We start from the raw sequence: 19150 nt of genomic DNA on the forward strand, positions 1-19150 counted from the left end.
AGACAGCTTTCTTGCGGAAAACGTTTATCTAATACAGTGTGGAAGGACCTGGAGAATATTATGCTAAGTGAAGTAAGCCAGGCAGAGAAAGACATCACATAATCTCACTTATGTGTGGAATCTAAAGAACTTAATAATCTGATGAACAGAAATGATTCAATGACATGGAAGCATGAATCAGACTGACAAATGTCAGAGGGATGGAGGAGGGCGGGTGGGTGAGGGGGAGAGAGTAACCAAAGAACTTATATGTATATATGCACAACCCAAGGACACGGACAATGGTGGGGAGAGGGACTGGGGAGGGAGGTGGGGTGGGGTAGAATGGGTCACTGGGGAGAAAAAGGGACATCTGTAATATTTTGAACAAAAATAAAAAAAATTAAAAACAAGTAACTGGTAACAATGATTTTCTTTTTAAAACCCTGCTTTAAGATTTCTCTGGAAGCTACACAAGTAACTGGTAACCCTGGTTTTACCTAGGGAGGGACTGGATAGTGATGAGTGCAGCTGAGAGGTTTTGAGTGGGTAGGATGAGTTATTTTCACTGTATACACTTCCTGTAACTTGAGTTTTAGACTATGTAAATTAATATTACCTGTTAAATTTCCATTACCTTTTAAAGCTTAAATAAAAAGTTCTTGTATTTTCTTAATTTTATATATTGAATCTAATTATACTATGTGAATGAATGAGAAAACATCGATTTCTTTAAAAGTTGTCGGGCAACTGAATGCCATTTTATTTTTTCCACTGAATTTTGGCATATCGAGCACAGACCACATTTTAAAAAATTATATTTACCTGTTAGAGGAATAAAATTACATTATACAAATCAGTTAGTTATGGTCCTTTGAGTACCAGGAATCAACAGTCACTTCAATTGGATATTACCTTTTTGGGAAGCTCTTTCACGTATGTGAATTGGTCCTACGTTTCTAGTTGTGAGTGGAGCCGTAATTGAGGCTTACTGAAGATCGTGATCTTTGAAATCAGACCTGAGACTGCACTTCAGCTCCAACACTTACCAGTCATGCAACCTCAGGAAACATGCTTGTTAACCCCCCGAGCCCTTTTCCTCCCGGGGAAAAATAATACATACCTTCATGATTGCTCTAAGGATTAAGATGAAAGGTATGTAAAACCCCTGGAGAGGCTCAGTACATTATTTCTCCTGTAGGCTTTCTCGATTCAGGATCAGCAAATCCAGCTACCATGCTAATTTCATGTTCTCTACAGTAGTTCACCAGAATGTTAACTGTTCATTCCCCCTCCCGTCCTACTGTTTCATGCACATGGTTTTGTTAAATTTTTCTGAGATTGCATAACACAACTATTTGATTATAGTACTGTGAAGTTATTAAGCTTATTACCTATTTTTTAAAAGGTTTTTTTTTTTTTTACTCTCAAACTCATGAATGTACAGAGGACTTTCCAAAAGCTACATGAAGTGTGATACCATGCCTGATTCATATAGATGAGATTTTTGGAGCCAGACAATTTGTGAGATGTGAAACAATGCCACTTCGCTCATTCAATTTTTTGGTATCGGAGAACATAGTAATTTTTCATTTTAAAAAACATTACTTATGTTAACATGCAATGAGTGTCAGAAGGTCCTGTAACTGAACTATGAGAACTGCTGAGTTAGACTCCGAAGCCTGTAGGAAAACTGCGGTGTAAGCAAGACTTCTTCAAATAGATGCCATGTTATATGCACCCACATCTCAGGGTCTGGTGGGCTTTCAAACTAAGTATCCCCTTTCTTCCTTTTGCTGGGAAAAAAGATTATAAGCAATTACTTACTGGCTCTAATCCCACAGCAAGTTACAGTTTTTCTAAACAGAGATCTGGCGCCAGTATTGAACTCCAGTTACTAAGATAGCTATTAATGATGGTTATTTCTGTTTTCATCTTCACACAGAGTTTATTCATGTGACATTTTGGCACGTCAGAAACCAAAAGTAAGATAATTGAAGGCGCCAAATTGAAATAAAATAGGAAGATCATCAGCCGAGAAAGACCTGCTGGAGAAAGCAGAGTGAGTATGGTGTGTTGTTAAGAATTGGGTTCTTAGTAAGTAGAAAAGCAGAGACTGGGTCTGTGAAAATAAATCATGGTTTGTTTCCTTCAGGCCCTGCTAATACTTCTAAACTGGGCAGATCACAGGCAAGCCCAAAGGGGCCTTGAAAAGGACTTTCACAGTAACGTTGAGTTGATCCATTGGTTAAAAAAATTAGGAGAGGAACTGTGTCTTATAAATCTCTGAATCTCTGGAGTGAATGTTAACATTTTTGGGGACGGGTAGCCTGTCAAAGGTTTTTGTCTTGTCCTGGGGGCGTTGTTTAAAGAACAAAATGTTGGCGTTTTGATTACTTTCAGTGGTTTATTGAGGACCTGGCGTATAAAGTTGATGTCACCTCAGAAAGTTTTGGTTTCCATGATGATCTTCAGGAACCAGTGTAAAACTGCCAAAGCTCCCTTCCACTGCTTTTATTGCCTCAAGTTGCGCATCTCGCCTGGGCCTTTTCTCCTTCGCCTCTTCAGGTTTCTTCCAGCTTCACGGTCCCTGGTGTGGTCCAGCTCAGGTTTGTTCTGTCGTCTCTTCCAGTCCTCTAAGAGCGGCCTGGTTACTGCCTTGGGGACAGCAGCCGACCCTCCTCTTCCTCCGCTTCCTGCACCTTTGCTCACTCAGCCCAAGGAGACTCCGCCAGGCAGCAGCCTGCTTTGCTGGCCTCCCACCTGGCCCCACCGTGAGTCTGCGATGAAATGGAAACAGGAAGCGGCCCTTGCATGTTGCCGTCTTAAACGTGGATTCCTTAGCTTTGCTCATTACATCTTGCATAGGAGTTATTAAGGATAAAATCATTTTATACAGATAATTCTTTTTTAACTTTATACTAAAGATGTACCTTTTTTTAAAAACTGGGTCTTCATAAATATGAGTCCACACTATTTCCCTTCCTCATCTCCATTCCAAACCAACATTCGCCATTTAAAGCTAAGCCTGTTTGTTCCTTGGCACAGGAGGGCATCACGTGGTCTTGTCATCCCCTCTGTGCTTCCTTAGTCAAGCACCGCCACTGACGAAGCCTGCGGCCTTTGTCAAGGTGTTCACCGTGAGTCCATGCCCTTGTGTATTGCATATCAAACCTGGAATGGAGCTTTCTCACTAGAGGGTCACGTTAAACTACATGGTATATTTGAGCATAGAAAAAAATTTGTACAGAAAACTTGTTTCATTGGTTTTTTCACCGATAGTTATAAATATGGGTATTAAATGACTTTTTAACTGTTTTTAGATATACACGTGTGTGTGTAAATAGATACATTATTTGTGTTCCCTAATAAGTGAATTTATGACATTGGTGTATTTATGGCCATCAGAGTATGTTAAAGAAAAAATTATTCACGACCCTTGTTGAAGAATGGTAAGGCAGAGCCATTCAGGACCACTGCGATAGGTGTAGGGACCGCGGTGATGCGGTTCTGCAATGACAGGAAGAGATGGGGCTCAACTCCAAATACAAGTGGGAATTTATAGATAGCCAAGGAGCAAGGTGGGGGGGGTCAGTGGATGGAATATTACTAAGGAAACATCAGGGGTCAGAGGGGACTCTGTCTAAACCCTCGCAGGCTTCTTGCTGAAGGCTGGTCAGGGCGATTGGACACCACCTGGGGCATGGCAAGGGATGAGGAACCTGATCAGATATGGAGGGTGAGAGATGCTGGGTAACCTGACTTAGCAGGACTCTTGCTAAAACTGGACAATGGAAAGATGAGCACAGAAGCTCAAATATCAGGGCCTCTCCTCAATCACAAGATGCTTTGTCCAGTTAGGATGCGTTCTGTCGGCAGAACTGATAACCTCCTCCCACACTGAATTCGTTCCCCTCAGGCAGTATCATTATCCTCATTACTCCTTTGAAATTATTTAATCAGTTATCTGCTTTTCAACAAATTATTTTCACGTTTTATACTTGATATTTCCTAACTTTTTTCCTTAAAAGTTGAGAAACTCAAAAAGACCTATAATACTACCATAGTAATAAGTCAATATGTACCTTTTAAGTTTTTTCAATACATGTATAATGTCTTTAAAAAGAATGACGTAATTTTGTAATCTGCAATTCATTTAATTAAACATATTGTGGGAATTTATATTATTTTTTAAACATGTAACAAATTCATAAGGCTTAGCATTGAACAAGTGCAGAAAAGGTGGAGTGAAAACAGTCTTAGCTTCTAACTTGAGAGCCTCTTTCACTGACAGAAAGATGAAAGGGGGGACGGGTGAGGTGATATTATCGAGTCAGAGTGGGACTTGGTCAACAGCTGTAATTGTTCCTGTATTACCTGCAGGCTGCGATTTTAAGCCTGTGTTTTCACTCCAGTAGGTAAAAGTATTTTATCTTTCTACAAGTTATTAAAACTTGTATTTATATGGAAGTTTTAGTAATTTATATATAAAATTTTGGTTATAGATCTGAGAATTCTGAATGATCTGGGTCTCCAAAAATCACCAAAGTATACATATTAATTCTTCATCATATTCCATTCTCTATGTTTTATGAGAAATATAAATTCCTATTTAATACATATAATTATTTGTGGATATGATTGGATTAAATTAGATTTTGAGAATCGTAGTGCTTGTTTTGTAAAGTTTTAAAGTAGAGAGAGAATCAAGATAGCATCAAGATTTTTTCACTTTTCTTTGCAGGGATGGAAAATAAAGCAAAGCAGTGTTTTCTCGGATGTACTTCAGCAGGCCTTCTGAAGTTTAACTAAAAGTATGACTGCTCTTTCTTCAGAGAACTGCTCTTCTCAGTACCAGTTACATCAAACAAGTCAGCCCTTAGATGGTAACTGTTTGCTAGTCTTGATTATACTTGGGAAAATAATACTAAATATCCTCACACTGGGAATGAGAAGAAAAAACACCTGTCAAAATTTTATGGAATATTTTTGCATTTCACTAGCATTCGTTGATCTTTTACTTTTGGTAAACATTTCCATTATATCCTATTTCAGGGATTTTGTACTTTTAGGCATTAGGTTTACTAAATACCACATCTGCTTGTTTACTCAAATTATTTCTTTTACTTACGGCTTTCTGCATTATCCCATTTTCCTGGTAGCTTATATAGATTATCATCTGAATTTTTCTAAAGCCAACTTTCCATTTAAGTGTCAGAAATTATTTTACTTCTTTATAGTCGTTTTAATTTGGATTTCAGTCTTTGCTTATGTTTTGGGAGATCCAGCTATCTACCAAAACCTGAATGCACAAAATGTTTATTCTTATCAGTGTCCTTTCTACGTCAGCATTCAAAGTTACTGGCTGTCATTTTCCATGGTGATGATTTTATTGATGGCTTTTATAACCTCTTGGTCAGAAGTTACTACCTTGGTACAGGCTATTAGGATAACTTCCTATATGAATGAGACTGTCCTATATTTTCCCTTTTCCTCTCACTCTAGTTATACTGTGAGCTCTAAAAAAACACTCTTGCCCAAGTTCATTGTTTGTTTTCTCGGTACCTGGTTACCATTTGTACTGCTTCAAATAATTACCCTTTTATTTAAAGTACAGATTCCAGCATATATTGAGATGAACATTCCATGGTTGTACTTTGTCAATAGTTTTATCATTGCTACAGTTTTCTGGTTTAATTGTCACAAGCTTAGTTTAAGAGATATCGCATTACCTGTGGATCCATTTGTGAACTGGAAATGCTGCTTCATTCCACTTGCAATTCATAATATTGAGCAAATTGAAAAGCCTATATCAATAATAACTTGTTAATGTGTTGCCATGGTTAAAACTTACAACTGAAGTAAGAATCATAACTTTACAAAACGGAAGAATGACGACTCAGGACACACAGAGACTGAACTGAACTGAAGCCTCCCTCAGCCACGCCGCGCCCCCCCCCCCAATGTTCATACTTTTACAAAATGTGTATTTTAGGGCTGTGATATTATTTCTCTTTTTGTTTGTTTTTTCACACAATAATTGCAAGAGAAAATTTTATACCTGTTCAGAAAAATTGCATGTTACAGATATTAACATAAAAGTGAAATGAGTTAACATTTGGCCATACTGATGTTTGTTATATCCAGAAAGCTTCTGGATGCAAACTGCTATGTAAATCTGAGATTTGCTGCCAACTTTGATATAAACTTAAATAAACATTTTTATTAAATTCAGAGCAAGAAAATCAAGATCATTTTCTTAAAGTGATTTGGTATAACTATTCTTTAACATAAGGGGAAGATTAGCTCAATTTAAATTTAGCTAATTTTAAAAAATATCTCTCTGTTCTAAATGTAAATATTTCTGGAAGCAGAGTTTTGGCTGCTTAACTTACAGAACTGGGAGTAGTGACTAGGTCTCTTTCCATGATGTGCTAAATTCATTTTCAGTTATAACTTATATGTAACTTGAAATGTCAAAGCATATTACATTGGCAACATATCACGCTGTAAAAGTAAAGTAGGGTTTCTCATCCTCAGCACTACTGATACTTTGGGTTAGGTAATTGTTTGGGGAGACTGCCCTGTGCATTGTGGGGTGGTTAGCAGCATTCCTACCCTCCCGTGGTGGGCACAACTGCCCCTGGCTGAGAACTGCTGGAATAAAGGAATCTGAATGGCGAATAATCTGGTCACTTTGTGAATTAAGTTGAACTACACAGACATTATCTAATGTGTCAGTATCTAAACCCGGCCCTCTCACTTCTCTGCTACTTTCCTATGAACGTAATCGCTTTCTAATTGGCCATAACATGGGACTAGTATATTTTAAAAAATATTGTACTTAATTAGTAGAGATTTAAACTCTGCATATTTTAAGTCAGGAAAATGTGTAACTTTTCGAACTCTTTATTAAGCTTTTTTGTTGTTCACTTAGTGTACTACCCATACCTCATAAGCTTAAAGAAAAAAAGAAAGTATTCAATAGACCAGCCAAATGGAAGAGGCTTTTATTTGCAAAGAAATGAACTTAACAGCTGGTCTACAATATATTATTGAATTATAAACAATATAAATAAATGATCCTGTAGGCCCACTAACCTTCCATCCAGACCCACATGAAGCAATGTTACAACAATATTCTCTGTGAAAATGTGCAGGTAACAAAGGTGCAATTACAAGCAAGTTTAAGCAGCAGAGCATAAGGTGCTTTAATTTAATGGTTAATGTTGCCATCAACAAACGTCTGAATGCTTAGTTTTACTTCACTGAGTACAGACACAACAAATATGAAAATCTAAAATTAACGTACATGCTACGTGTTAATATGAAAGTGCCTTCTCTTTTTTAAAAAAATACACCAAATGGACAATCTTTTTACATAGATCGTGGTGTGCTCTTATAACGCAAAATTAACTTCATTTTCAGGTTATACGTTTGAAACCTGTAGCTATAGACACCAATCTAGGAACACTAATGCTAAGAATGCTAAAACTATTTAATTTCCTGTAAGGAGGACTCTAATACAATATCCAATGTAAAGAATACATCTATATATAATCTTAACATTTGTTTCCTATAAAGATAAAAAATGTTTTTCCCCTTGTGATGCTTTGTTCATTCGGGGTGGGTCTTTTGAGGTTTTAATAATGTGAAAGTCCTATTTTAGAACAATGTGAGGAACCAAAAGGAGGAATAAAAAAAGTCAATTATCATGTGTTTGAAGCATCAAAAATTAATATTTTTTAAAAACTAATTTATCACAACAATTTGCCTTTGTTAAATCTACAACAACAAATTAACAAGCAAGACAAAAAGCACTAATTCAGCAAAGAGGCCTGAAATGCCTGTCATCAGTGTCGGCATCCGTCCTGCACACTGCTGCCTACAACCCCAACCCTCAGCACAAGCTCACTCCTGGCTCTGAGGATAGTTTCTGGAACCTACTTTCACTTTTTTTTCCTACTAAAAAAACAAAAAGCTTTTAAATAAAAAGGTGATTGGGAATCTGGTTAAACGTTTCAGAAGTCAGATATCCAAAATTACACCATCCTTGCATACTCCACTCACTTTAAAATTTTTAATATGTATATAAACAATATTTAAGCAATATATATTTTAACAGCATAAAATATTTTTAAAATTGGGTAAATCAAAACATCTTAAAATTAAATTTTAAACAGTGCCATGGAAAAAAAATGTAACCCAGTCTATTGGTGACTTGGATGTTAGTGTTCCTTCTTTAATCAATTTGTTAAAGATTCTAATCCAACATGTGGACATTTTCCTGCTTTAAGAAGCTGTGACTATGATGCGTAAAAGGTCTCTTTAATATTAGTTATTTTCATTTTTTATTTTTATAGAGAATGTTAGTATCAAGCAATGTTACTATGTAAAGCTGTGTCAGTAGGAATTACAGTGTAATTCACAGAATCCTCAAGTGGTAAGGAATCTCGACCCAGTTAATAAATGATCCCATTCAATGCTTGCTCCTCAAATACCTGTCAGTTTAAACATGGAACTCTTTTATGTTTACTAGTTCTACATTTTAAAGGAAACCCTTTTACTGTATAATGTGTGCTTTCTAAAAAGTCGATATTTGTAATGAAATTTATTTTATGTAATCTTTCTTGCTTTAAAAATAAACAAAAACCCAAACAAAATAAAAAACAAACCTGTTCAGTAATCTCCTTTGAGATTTTTCAGTTTTAGACAGTTACTGCATTGTCAGTACTGGGTGTAAAGCTTTTGTAGTTAAAAATGTATAGTAAGCACCAGCTTCTTTGTCTTGTTCTGTCACACACCCCGCATAGCAACACCTCTGGAATAGATGCCAGTGTGAAAATAGTTCTTAGAAATAGGGGCTGTTACACAGTCTTGAAATAGATATCCTTAATGTTAATACCCTTAATTTTATAACGTAATCAGGTATATGACTGATTGATGTTTAGTCTGTGAAATGTTGTAGGACTTGATGTGATTCACTCAAACCCTTTAGCTGTCATCTAGCCCAAAGCATACAAAAGTTCCCTCAGTTCCAACTTCACATTCAGTACATTAAGTAATAATTATGTCCATGTCTGTTTAAACTACAATCAAAATTTTGTTTGGGAACAAAACTGTTTACTAGTTCCTTATGATGTATACCACACACTGTAAGTGCTCCAACGGTTTGCAAAATGAATGGATAAACGCACGAATGATGTTCATGTGCTCACATATTCCATGGGTAACGCGCAAGAAGCATTTAGAAAAATGTCCTCATTTGCTTGTCTGTTTGAATTTTCTGCCTTGTTCCTTAGGACAACAAAGACTAGGTGACCCAGGAAATAATGTTTAATAAATAATTATCTTAGCAATAGCTCTGAAGTGTAACATGAACTGTTAAAAAGGGAATGAGAATTAAGTAGGAGCAACTGAAATACACCTCGTCATGTGGCCAGGATCATAGTTGCAGAGCTGGGAGGAACCTCAGAGGTGATAAACCAAAATCAGCACTTTGAGTAGTACAGACTCCACACTTACATACTCGGGAGAGGAACAGGTTAAAAGGCAGTAACTGCCTAGGGTGTCACACACAGCTATTCCAACTGATGTAGAACCTCAGTCATTTGTCATATTTAATGATTATGTTCATCTATTAACTATTAAAGTAGATTATTTATTTAGTACTATCTGAAACAAAAAGAATTATGACTTTTAAGCCATTCTAAACAAATTTTAAGCAATGGATACTTCTGGTTTGCTTGAGGCAAGACTAAAAAGTTCCTTTCTAAAGTAGGTTGATGTTTATATTTCACTACCAGCCCCATCACCCTCAGAAACACCAACTTCTTCACCTCCATCAATTAAAGCTCCAAAAAACATGGATTTAACACTGATAATATTCCCTAAAGTATAACTTAAGCCAATAATGATGGCTACTATCAGTCCTTAAGAAGATCACTGGAGTCTATGAATAGGTAGTCTAAAAGGACTTACTATATCACTCTTAAATTTAAAACCATGCCGTTAGCATAACTTTTACATTTATATTGATTTCTTTTTTCCAAATTAAGATTCATTCTATACTTTCTTTTAGACAATACATTTAAAAACCTTTGCACAGGTTTTCTTTCTATGGATTCATATTTACGCCACCAGTATCACTGAGAGCAATTGTACTTTTCAAAAATAGTAGGAAAAAGTATTTTTCTAGTGTACCTCCTCTCTAACATCTGAGATAAAAATGGTCATCTTTAAATAAAATTAAATGTCCATAAGCTATAAAAAGGGAGAAAACATTCATAGAAAACATTTCTCAAAAGGTTCCATAAACATGGCACTTAAAAATGTTCATGTGTTAAAGTAGAATGGGACGATCTTCATTAGAGAAGCTGGGCTTCAGATCTGGAAAGGAGAGAGGTCACTCGCTTTTAATGTATGTGTACTAAAATGAAAGTTCAGAAGCCAAACATTTTGTTCTGGTATATGATGGTAATAACTACCATCCTATTAGTGCTTTACAAATTTCAGAACTTTCTCACAGCATTATTTTAAGCTAGATTAAATAAGCTCTAAAAAATAATATGTAAAATTTTAGAATTCTTAAAAATTTAGGAAACTTTTTTCAAAGAAGATAATATAATATTTAACTCTTTTTATTGATGTAATGGCTTGTATTGCTGCTCTGAAGGAAATTATATAGTGATACATTTTCTGAACTTCTAACAAAAGAGGAATATCTCCCCAAAGAATTCTTTTAAAGATATACAGCTTTTAATAGGTTGAAATTAAATTTTAGTAAAATTGCATATTTTCTTTTCCTAATACTGCATTTGTGCTTATCTAAATTGAATCGCAATCCTTAAGATGAAATCAAATGTTCTACATAGATCCATAAAATACCAATATTGATGAATGTGAATTAAACAGTTTATTTCATGATCCGTACTACTGTGCATCAAAAAATAGAGGTAGGCTTGTGTTAATTGAAATCCACACTGATGAAGAGAAACTTATAGCTCTTAGTCATCCAATTCTTAGTCTGAGACACAACCTAGCAAATAAAATACGACCTTAAAAATGCTTTTCTTTATAAAAATCTATAAGATTGATTCAATCGTGGCATCTGAAAGTATACTCAATTCTGATAACAATTATAACGATTAACCTTTGAGTTTTTGACAACCTAAGACTATACAATCTATATACTGCCCTACCACGTTTGTGCCATGGTGATACCAACACCCTGCAAATGCCAATAGTGGGACTTAACATTTAATTGAACACATCAGTGATATGAGGCACTATGACATTTCAATCTAAGACTGGTACCTGAAGAAATGTCTGACTATAATTTCACACTGGATATATGAAGATTAGCTATGTCAAAAATTATTCGCCCAGCAGGGTGTGGCTCAGCAGTTGAGCGTGGGCCTAGGATCCAGGAGATCGGGGTTCGATTCCCGATCAGGGCGCATGCCCGGGTTGCGGGCTCGATCCCCAGTCGGGGGCGTGCAGGAGGCAGCGGATCAAAGACTCTCTCATCATTGATGTTTCTCTCTGTCTCCCTCCGTCCCTCTCCTTTCCTCTCTCTGAAATCAATAAAGATATATTAAAAAAAAAAATTATTCAAAGGCATGGGCATAACAATACTTATTTCATACAGTGGGCTACTTAAAATCATTTCTATTTAAAACTAGGTAAAACATGAATATTAACTTCAAAAGTGCAGACATTTGTTCAGTGTTGAAGTGGGATAAACTAACAAGCGGCAGGTCTCGTCGGCCTCTCTCGCATTCTCGTTTCTTCACTAACATGTCTTTTCTCCCATTCTACCTTCTCTACTTCTAGGTGACAGCCCTTAAAGTGGGACTTTAAAAATGTCTGTTTAGAGGATGCCACAGCAAATTAAAAGTACCATCTTGGAAATAGCTAGATGCCACTTAAAAAGTGACAGGTATGGGGACAGCAGTCTGTCTCATACTATACTGATTCCATCAAAGCTGCATAGCTGTGTCACACACATCCCTATACAAGGTTTGATGAAAATCCACATCATGTAAAAAATAATTTTTACAAACCAGCTCTCTCTCTCAGCTTTTCTTAGAACACACGGCTTAAAGCAAATAAAATTTCAAACGTGTAGGGTTTTTTCCCCTCAATGGAAAAAGAGTGCATCAGTTTAAACAAGTCAGAAAATGCAAACCTAAGTAGCAAAAGTCGGAAGAACTTCCCATATCCCCTTTCTGCCTGTCATTCCCTGTCCTCAATCAAAATCCTAAAACAGTTATGTGAAGGAAAATGAAAATAATAGCACTCTTCCCACCTGTATCATATTAAAACTGCTTATAAAGCTCAGGAGAGAGGGGGACACCCAGTGTCATCATCTATACCCACTATGTGTAACTGAAATTAAGATGGTTTAATCATCTTGAGAGAAATAGCTGCATCAAAGGTCAGAACAACCAACTAAAAGCAAATGAGCCATTTCTAAATAAAATGACTCACTTGAAGAACGCAGGTATATTTTCTGGTATGTTTCGAGTGGGGACAACAGAAAATCTGAACTTAATCTTCAGATTATTATTAAAAGACTTAAGGTTGTAAGGCGCTCTCAGTGGAAACCCCTCTTGTAAGCTTTCTTGTATACTTAACACAGTGCTAGGCACAGGGGCTTTAGTAAGTACATCATGACTGCTATTAGAAGAGGGTGTAAATAAAAGAACCTATAACAGTTCAAAGCTAGCACCTTAAAGGTAAAGATAATAAATATAGTTATGGGAAGCAATCATTATTGCAAGGGGAATCTGTCCCCAAATAATTTTATACTAATTGTTTGTGGATTTTCTATGATAAAGTTTTAATTCCAAGGGAGATTTTTGTTTGTGCCCCTACCGCCGAACAGTGAACCATCTCCCACTACTGTCTAGCCTGTACTTGTGTTCTGAAATTGCAACATGAGGGGGAAAGTCAAGCATATGACAACTCTGTCACAATGATTAAATGCTAATAAGTGAAAGTTTACTAGAGTACCTACCTTTCCTTGAAACTTTAATCCAATAATTAAAAATGTGATATAAAGAAATATGTAACGTGGATTACAAGCTATCGTAGGTCTGGAACATGAGCCTTACACTATATTACACATTCTAATCCTACACGCAACTATCAGTAAACATCATTTTTTAAAACATTACTACACAAAAGAATCCCACAAAGCATACATTCAAACAAGAGGCATCTAAAGATTAAAAAAATTACCCGCTGTATTTTTGTATAAAAATAATCAACATTCTCTAATGTACACAAAGCCAAAAGATAAATATCTGTGATGTCTTTAATGACATCTTTAGTCTTTTACTAGCTCAACACAATCTTTTTGAAAAGAGCAGTGACAATGACTGAAACCCATGGACTCTTCCCCACTTTTGCCAAATATCTATGTGTGTTCCGTCAGTTACTAAAACATTTCCATTGTATGGTAAAGATTAAAAAAAAGATTAAAACAAATTTTTGATGTCCAGGACTATAAAGCTCTCAGGGCTCCCATAATTATTTTGTTTTAGTGTCATTCTAGGAGATCACTAAGCGTTCAGTGAAAGGTTTTGCTTTAAAAATTTTCCTCTAAAACATGTCCGTATAAAATGAGATCTCACTCTCCAAGAGATATCACTTGGTAAGTGCTTTGCAGGAGGCATGCAAGGGTTTAGTCAGGAAAAAGGAATACGCTTTCTAGCTAGACCCAGCATGTTCAACATCAGAAAAACTCCAAAGACCAAATACATATATCTGCCACAAACTATTGCCTTGTCAGCAAAGGTTCTATGTACACTGGTTCATAAGGTATAATCAGATTACGCCTTAATTAGTACAGAGGAGCAGAGAGATATGAAAGATAATATGAATCAATGTCTTCTGAGTCAAATTATTTGTATGCTGTCCTTATTTTACCGGCCAATTTAATGGATTTCCCCCCCTTTTTCTAGTGTGCATACACTGGGAAAAATACTTCACCAGGATACTGATGCTGTCTAATATACTTCCATTGTATAATGTATCCCTTTGGGTAAAAAAGAGAAACATTTATCACTCTTACATCAGTTTCTCAACCTTGGCACTACTGACATTTTGGACCACATAACTCTGTTATGGAGAGCTATACTGTGCATTGTAAGATACACAGCAATATCCCTGTCCTCCATGTGTTAGATACTGATAGCAACCCTCCCACGCCCCCCAAGCTACGACAACCAAAATGTCCCCTGGGCAGCAAAACTGACCTCCAGGCGCCACAGGTGTGGCTAAGTGGTTGAGCGTCAACTCTCGCACCAAGAGGTCGCTAGTTTGATTCCCAGTAAGGGGTGCGCAGGAGGCAGCTGATCGATGTCCTGCTCTCACATCAATGTTTCTCTCTCTCTCCCTTCCTCTCTCTCTAAAATCAATAAAAACATATTTTTTTAATTAAAAAAAACCCACACATACGAAACACTCATCTCTGGGAGAACCACTGCTCTACAAAAACTAAGAGGAAAACTTTTTCAACTACACCAAACTCTTGGTCAAGTTTGGAATAGAAACCAACTCTTCTGACTTCCAGGTGAGTATTATTCTTGCTACAATGCAATCCTTTTTTATAGACAAAGCAACTTTCTAACATTTTTTTTTTTTTTAATGCACACTGATATCTCATGGCATACAATTCCAGTCACTGGACTCCTAAATTATTCCTAAATTATCTCTCATTACAACCTATGGAAAACTTAGAGCATAGAAAAATGTATAACAAAAATGGATCAAAAGAGGAGAAATGTAAATCATTAAATTACTTTAAAAAGGATTCTTTATATTAATGATAAACATTACTTTTTAAAAAAGTGTCTACTATAACACGCTTCTTTGAAAAATATCATGGCCCTCTATAACAAGTCTTTCAATGTTGTGTAACCTGTAAAATTAATTTCATCGATGTTGGCTAATTATGAAAATGTACGATGAATTATTATATCTATAGAAGAAATGTCAGCTTTTGATGTGGAGATCCCAATGTGCTTGGCTATTCACCACAGTAAGTGATAATATTCTAGGCCAACCTGAGCCTTTACCTTACAAGTTCATTTAAGAAGAGTAAAACTGTTATCTCAAAGCCTCATGATCCTGTTAAGATTCCTTCAGAGAGTTGATGCGTGCACAGATCTTCAGGGCTGGGCCGAGCTTGATATTCATTGCACTCATAAGATGGTCTTCTTTTAGCAAGAGAAGGGCCTGTCCATCAATCTCCTGTGCTCTGAACTCATCTGCGATATCCTGACAGCCTGGAATTTGATCAGAGGAAGAAAGAATTAATACACAACAATTAGACTTTGCTCCTAATAGTCACAGTTATGCTCTCACTGGGTCTGAGTATCTGAAATACAGGTTGAGAAATAAATGAAATTTATTTATGGTAGTTTTAGGTTCACTCCTGAAGAGAGTATTTCTTGGCATCCTGAAAATAAAAATTAATACAAATCCAGGTAAAGCATTTCACTTGGAATTCTTGTTCTAAAAATAACAGAGATAATTAGTAAGAGTCAAGTAAAATGTACAGATTGATCAGTCTAGATATAGCATATCTTCACAAAAAGGACGATGGTGTCACCTCAAAGCATGCCACACATATAACAAGTTTAGACTAACTAGCTGTTATACCTCATGAACTTGTCTTTCTATAATATACCCTTCACATGTAGGTACAGAGGAGTAAAATATAATGTTCTGCCGTTTACATAACAATTAACAATATTTTTTTATGTACCAGAGTATGACTTTATTGCTTGTCCCTTATTTTAATTTACAACCTTCAATTGGCAAGCACATCTAAAACATTTTTATTGTTCACTCAGGATAGAACCAGTCCATCAAGGTTTTAGTATTGCTCTACTGCAGTAATGCTGAAATGTATTACACTGCCCAACTTGTAACTTTAAATCTTAATATCATTGGACTCATCTCCATTTTTGAAACACAAATTCTCATTGAAATTAGGGGCTTACTAACTAATCTCTTGCCAAATAACCAATATTTTAGTTTTCAGTTTAAACCAGGTGCTTTACCGGGTAACAAACACAATGCTAGCCTCTACTTGAGCCCCAAATGTTTTTATTATCTACCAAATTTTGCACAGTCAGGTTACTCAATAAACTTCCCCACTAAGGATAAACTAGCAGGGAAGGTAATGAATTAAGGAACCAAGAGAGAAGAGAATGCAAAATGTAGAAGCTTCCTCAGACAGTAAAATTATAAAAATAAATTTAAGAATAAATACAGCCTAAACTCTATTTTATCCAAATCAGCATTCTAAGGGAAAAAAAGAAAAAGAATAAAAATGGAAATGGTTACGTTACATCTTCAGATACCACAACTTTGCAGAAATTACCTTTCTTTCAAATATATCCTCTTCTAAGTGAAGGACTGAATGAGCAAATAAACAGTGAGCAAAACACAGAACCTGCTGCAGAAGAGCCACCTGTAAGAGTGACACAAACACTTTCTGGTTTGGGCTGTGTGGCCATCTTTCTCTTCGGTTATTTCTTTTGCCTTCTTTGTTGGTTGTATCTTTCCTGTTTCCTACACAGCAGCCAGCTTATCAATTTCTCTAGTATTTTAATAATTTCTCAGACTTCTAAAAATTGACATTTCCAAAGTATCCTATGCAAAATTTTTATGATTTTCCCCATTTACGATATAAAATAAATTATATAGTTAAAAGGGATTACTCACCGTAGAAAAGACCCTTTTCTTTTCCCAGAGGTAGCTCTCAAAACTGGGCAGACAAAACTGACTAATCTTGCGTCTAGTTGTGACTTCATCCTTCTTTATATGAAAGAACTAATGTTCTTCTCTCTTCAGTCTTACTTACAAGAACACACGAAAGAAAAGAAGAGAGAGAAAGATAGGGTAGGACTTACTTAGATTCAGAAAACAGGAGCAATGAGAAGTAATGAAGACCGTAAGAGCTACATTTGGGAATAGAAACAAGGAGCTCTCCATGAGGAAAATATATTGCATGTTCTTGTTCCTCTGCATTATGAGATCCCTCTTCAAATGTCTTTTTGTGGGTGGACAATAAATGTATTAGCAAAATAATAAAGAACAAAAAGAGTTTGGGAAACAACATGATCAAATATGAATACATTATCTTCAAAATTTTAGATCACAACTTTCTTAAGCCAACCAAAAAAGGGGGTTGTACTACATTAGTATAGAAATGAAAAACTAAACTTAAAAAAGAAAAAGTAGAAATAAATATGCTTTCAGAAAATCATTAGAGAAAAAGGAATTTTTTTTAAAATTCTGGATGCTCAGGTATACTGACCTAAAGTTCAATGAGTTTCTTACATTGGAATCTACTGTAAAATGGCTGGCACCCTAGGGATATGTACAAATTAGACCCCAACTGCAGTAACCAGTCAGCGCAGCTGCCTTTATGTCACCAGAAGCAAGTATCAGGATGTGCACAGACCGGAAACATGGACATGGGTCCCAACTGAACTGCAAGCATCCAGTCACTTTTCCAGAGAAACCCAAAATAAACTCACTCTGCACAAAAAATGACCTCTGTAGGTGTGGGGGAAAGATACTACCTGCCACTGGAGACTACAGAATAAGCAAGTCCCAATATTAGTATTATGAAAAGCTGTTAATAGTCATGTTTTATATGATTCCGACACTTCATATGCCTACAGAGAAATCAAATCTGCAGATTCACAGGTCAATAAGTACAGAATAAACTGATATTTGCAAAAGGCAGTTCAGTGTTTGAAGGAAGAGTTAAAGAAGATAACTGCAATTAACTGAAAAAGAATCATTTCCGTAGAGAACTTTTTAATGCACAAAAAGTTAGAAGAAAATTTTTCATCCTGCTAACAGCTCTGAGGTTCAGGTGCACTGACTGCATCCAGCCTCTATTATGGTCCCACCAGAACGGTTCACAAGATGACATTATACAAAGACAAGTGAAAACTCTAGGAGTAAACATAGGTGCCCTGATAAAAGACGGAAGCCCATCCTCAACTGGAAATAAACAAAATACAAAAGATGACAAAATTTACAAGCTTGTTCATTCTATGAAAAAAACCTTGGGAATAGACTACTCAGAAAAACACAGACACAAAAAAACCCCAGCCCTGAATGAGCTGAAAGAGGCTCAAAAGGAAGTTTACAAAGGCCAGAAGAACATAGAGAAATGAAGATAAAAGCTTATTCTGGTATGAAATTTACCTGAAGCTACAGGCATTATACACAGAAAAACTTTGAGAAAGAAGATACAACGATCACAAAAATAAAAATAAGCTTGTTATTTAATCTATCAAAGCAGTCTGGAAATATTCCCATTTAATCAGTAAAAGAAAAGCAGTTATATTAAGCAGACCCAAGCAATTCTTAATTATAAAGCAGTCTCCTCTTAATGACATGTAATGTTCTCTAAACACAGGCAATAAAATTAAGTGTTTTGATGAACTCAGTAAGACAAGCATCTCAAGTTATAAGCAATAATATATTTTTTAAACTCAAATGAAGCAAGAATGAGACAAAGGAGTTTAGCCTTTGTTCTAGTAAAAGCAGCCAAGAGTAGCCTCACGGCAAATAGATGCTGGGGGAAATTAGAAAATTAGCCCTAAAAAAGCATGTGAAGTGACAGAAGACTCAGCACTATCTATTACTTATTAGACAACTACTTTCTTCAGGACGTGAACCACCCCTCACCCCCAAAGGAAAAGAAATATTTTCCACCGAAGGAGAAACTCTGCTAACAAAGAGCTCATATGCCCCATTTGGAAAACATACTACTTCTGAAGATGACAGAATCAAAGTTTAGCCCAGGGGATCACTATGGATTTTACGGTTAAATCTCAAGATATCTAAACTGGTCTAAAATCTAAAATCTGTTTCATTAAGTATTAAAACCACAAACAGTAAAGAGTCACCATCCTCTAATACATCAGTTTTAAAGCAGATTCTAAACCCACATGGTCAGCACTTAACTCACACCTAAATTTTCTTAGGTGCATGCTTAAATATCTTCCCATGGAAAATGTATTCCTTTTTAAACAATTTATTCTTTCTTTAAAAGTGATCATATCTTGTTTTTCTTTAAAAAAACAAATAAAACTTATTTAGCATTTCTAAAAACAGCTATTGAAAAAAT

At 35.9% G+C, this 19150-nt stretch overlaps 2 protein-coding genes across 9 annotated transcripts in view; one reads left to right on the top strand and one right to left on the bottom strand.

Moving 5' to 3' along the window:
- Positions 1-4728: 4728 nt before the first annotated feature.
- On the top strand, positions 4729-6655 carry GPR160 (G protein-coupled receptor 160). Its single transcript, XM_081137811.1, has one exon. The coding sequence runs from the start codon at positions 4796-4798 to the stop codon at positions 5807-5809; it is 1014 nt and encodes a 337-aa protein (XP_080993937.1). The 5' UTR covers positions 4729-4795; the 3' UTR covers positions 5810-6655.
- A 7296-nt stretch (positions 6656-13951) lies between these two features.
- PHC3 (polyhomeotic homolog 3) overlaps positions 13952-19150 on the bottom strand; it is a 59521-nt gene continuing 54322 nt past the window's right edge. For 4 of the 8 annotated variants that reach the window (XM_081137807.1, XM_081137808.1, XM_081137806.1 and 1 more), the window contains one exon: positions 13952-15275. In XM_081137807.1, coding sequence (XP_080993933.1) covers positions 15121-15275 — 155 coding nt within the window. In that variant the 3' untranslated portion in view covers positions 13952-15120. The remainder of the gene's footprint in view (positions 15276-19150) is intronic. The other 4 variants (XR_013998821.1, XR_013998822.1, XR_013998823.1 and 1 more) reach the window with 2 other exon arrangements.

Source organism: Miniopterus schreibersii, assembly GCF_964146895.1.
Source record: "Miniopterus schreibersii genome assembly, chromosome: 5".
NCBI lineage: Eukaryota > Metazoa > Chordata > Mammalia > Chiroptera > Miniopteridae > Miniopterus > Miniopterus schreibersii.

Bases quoted from the DNA above. Each gene is read 5' to 3' on its own strand.
- GPR160 (XM_081137811.1), top strand. From the start codon at position 4,796: ATGACTGCTCTTTCTTCAGAGAACTGCTCTTCTCAGTACCAGTTACAT.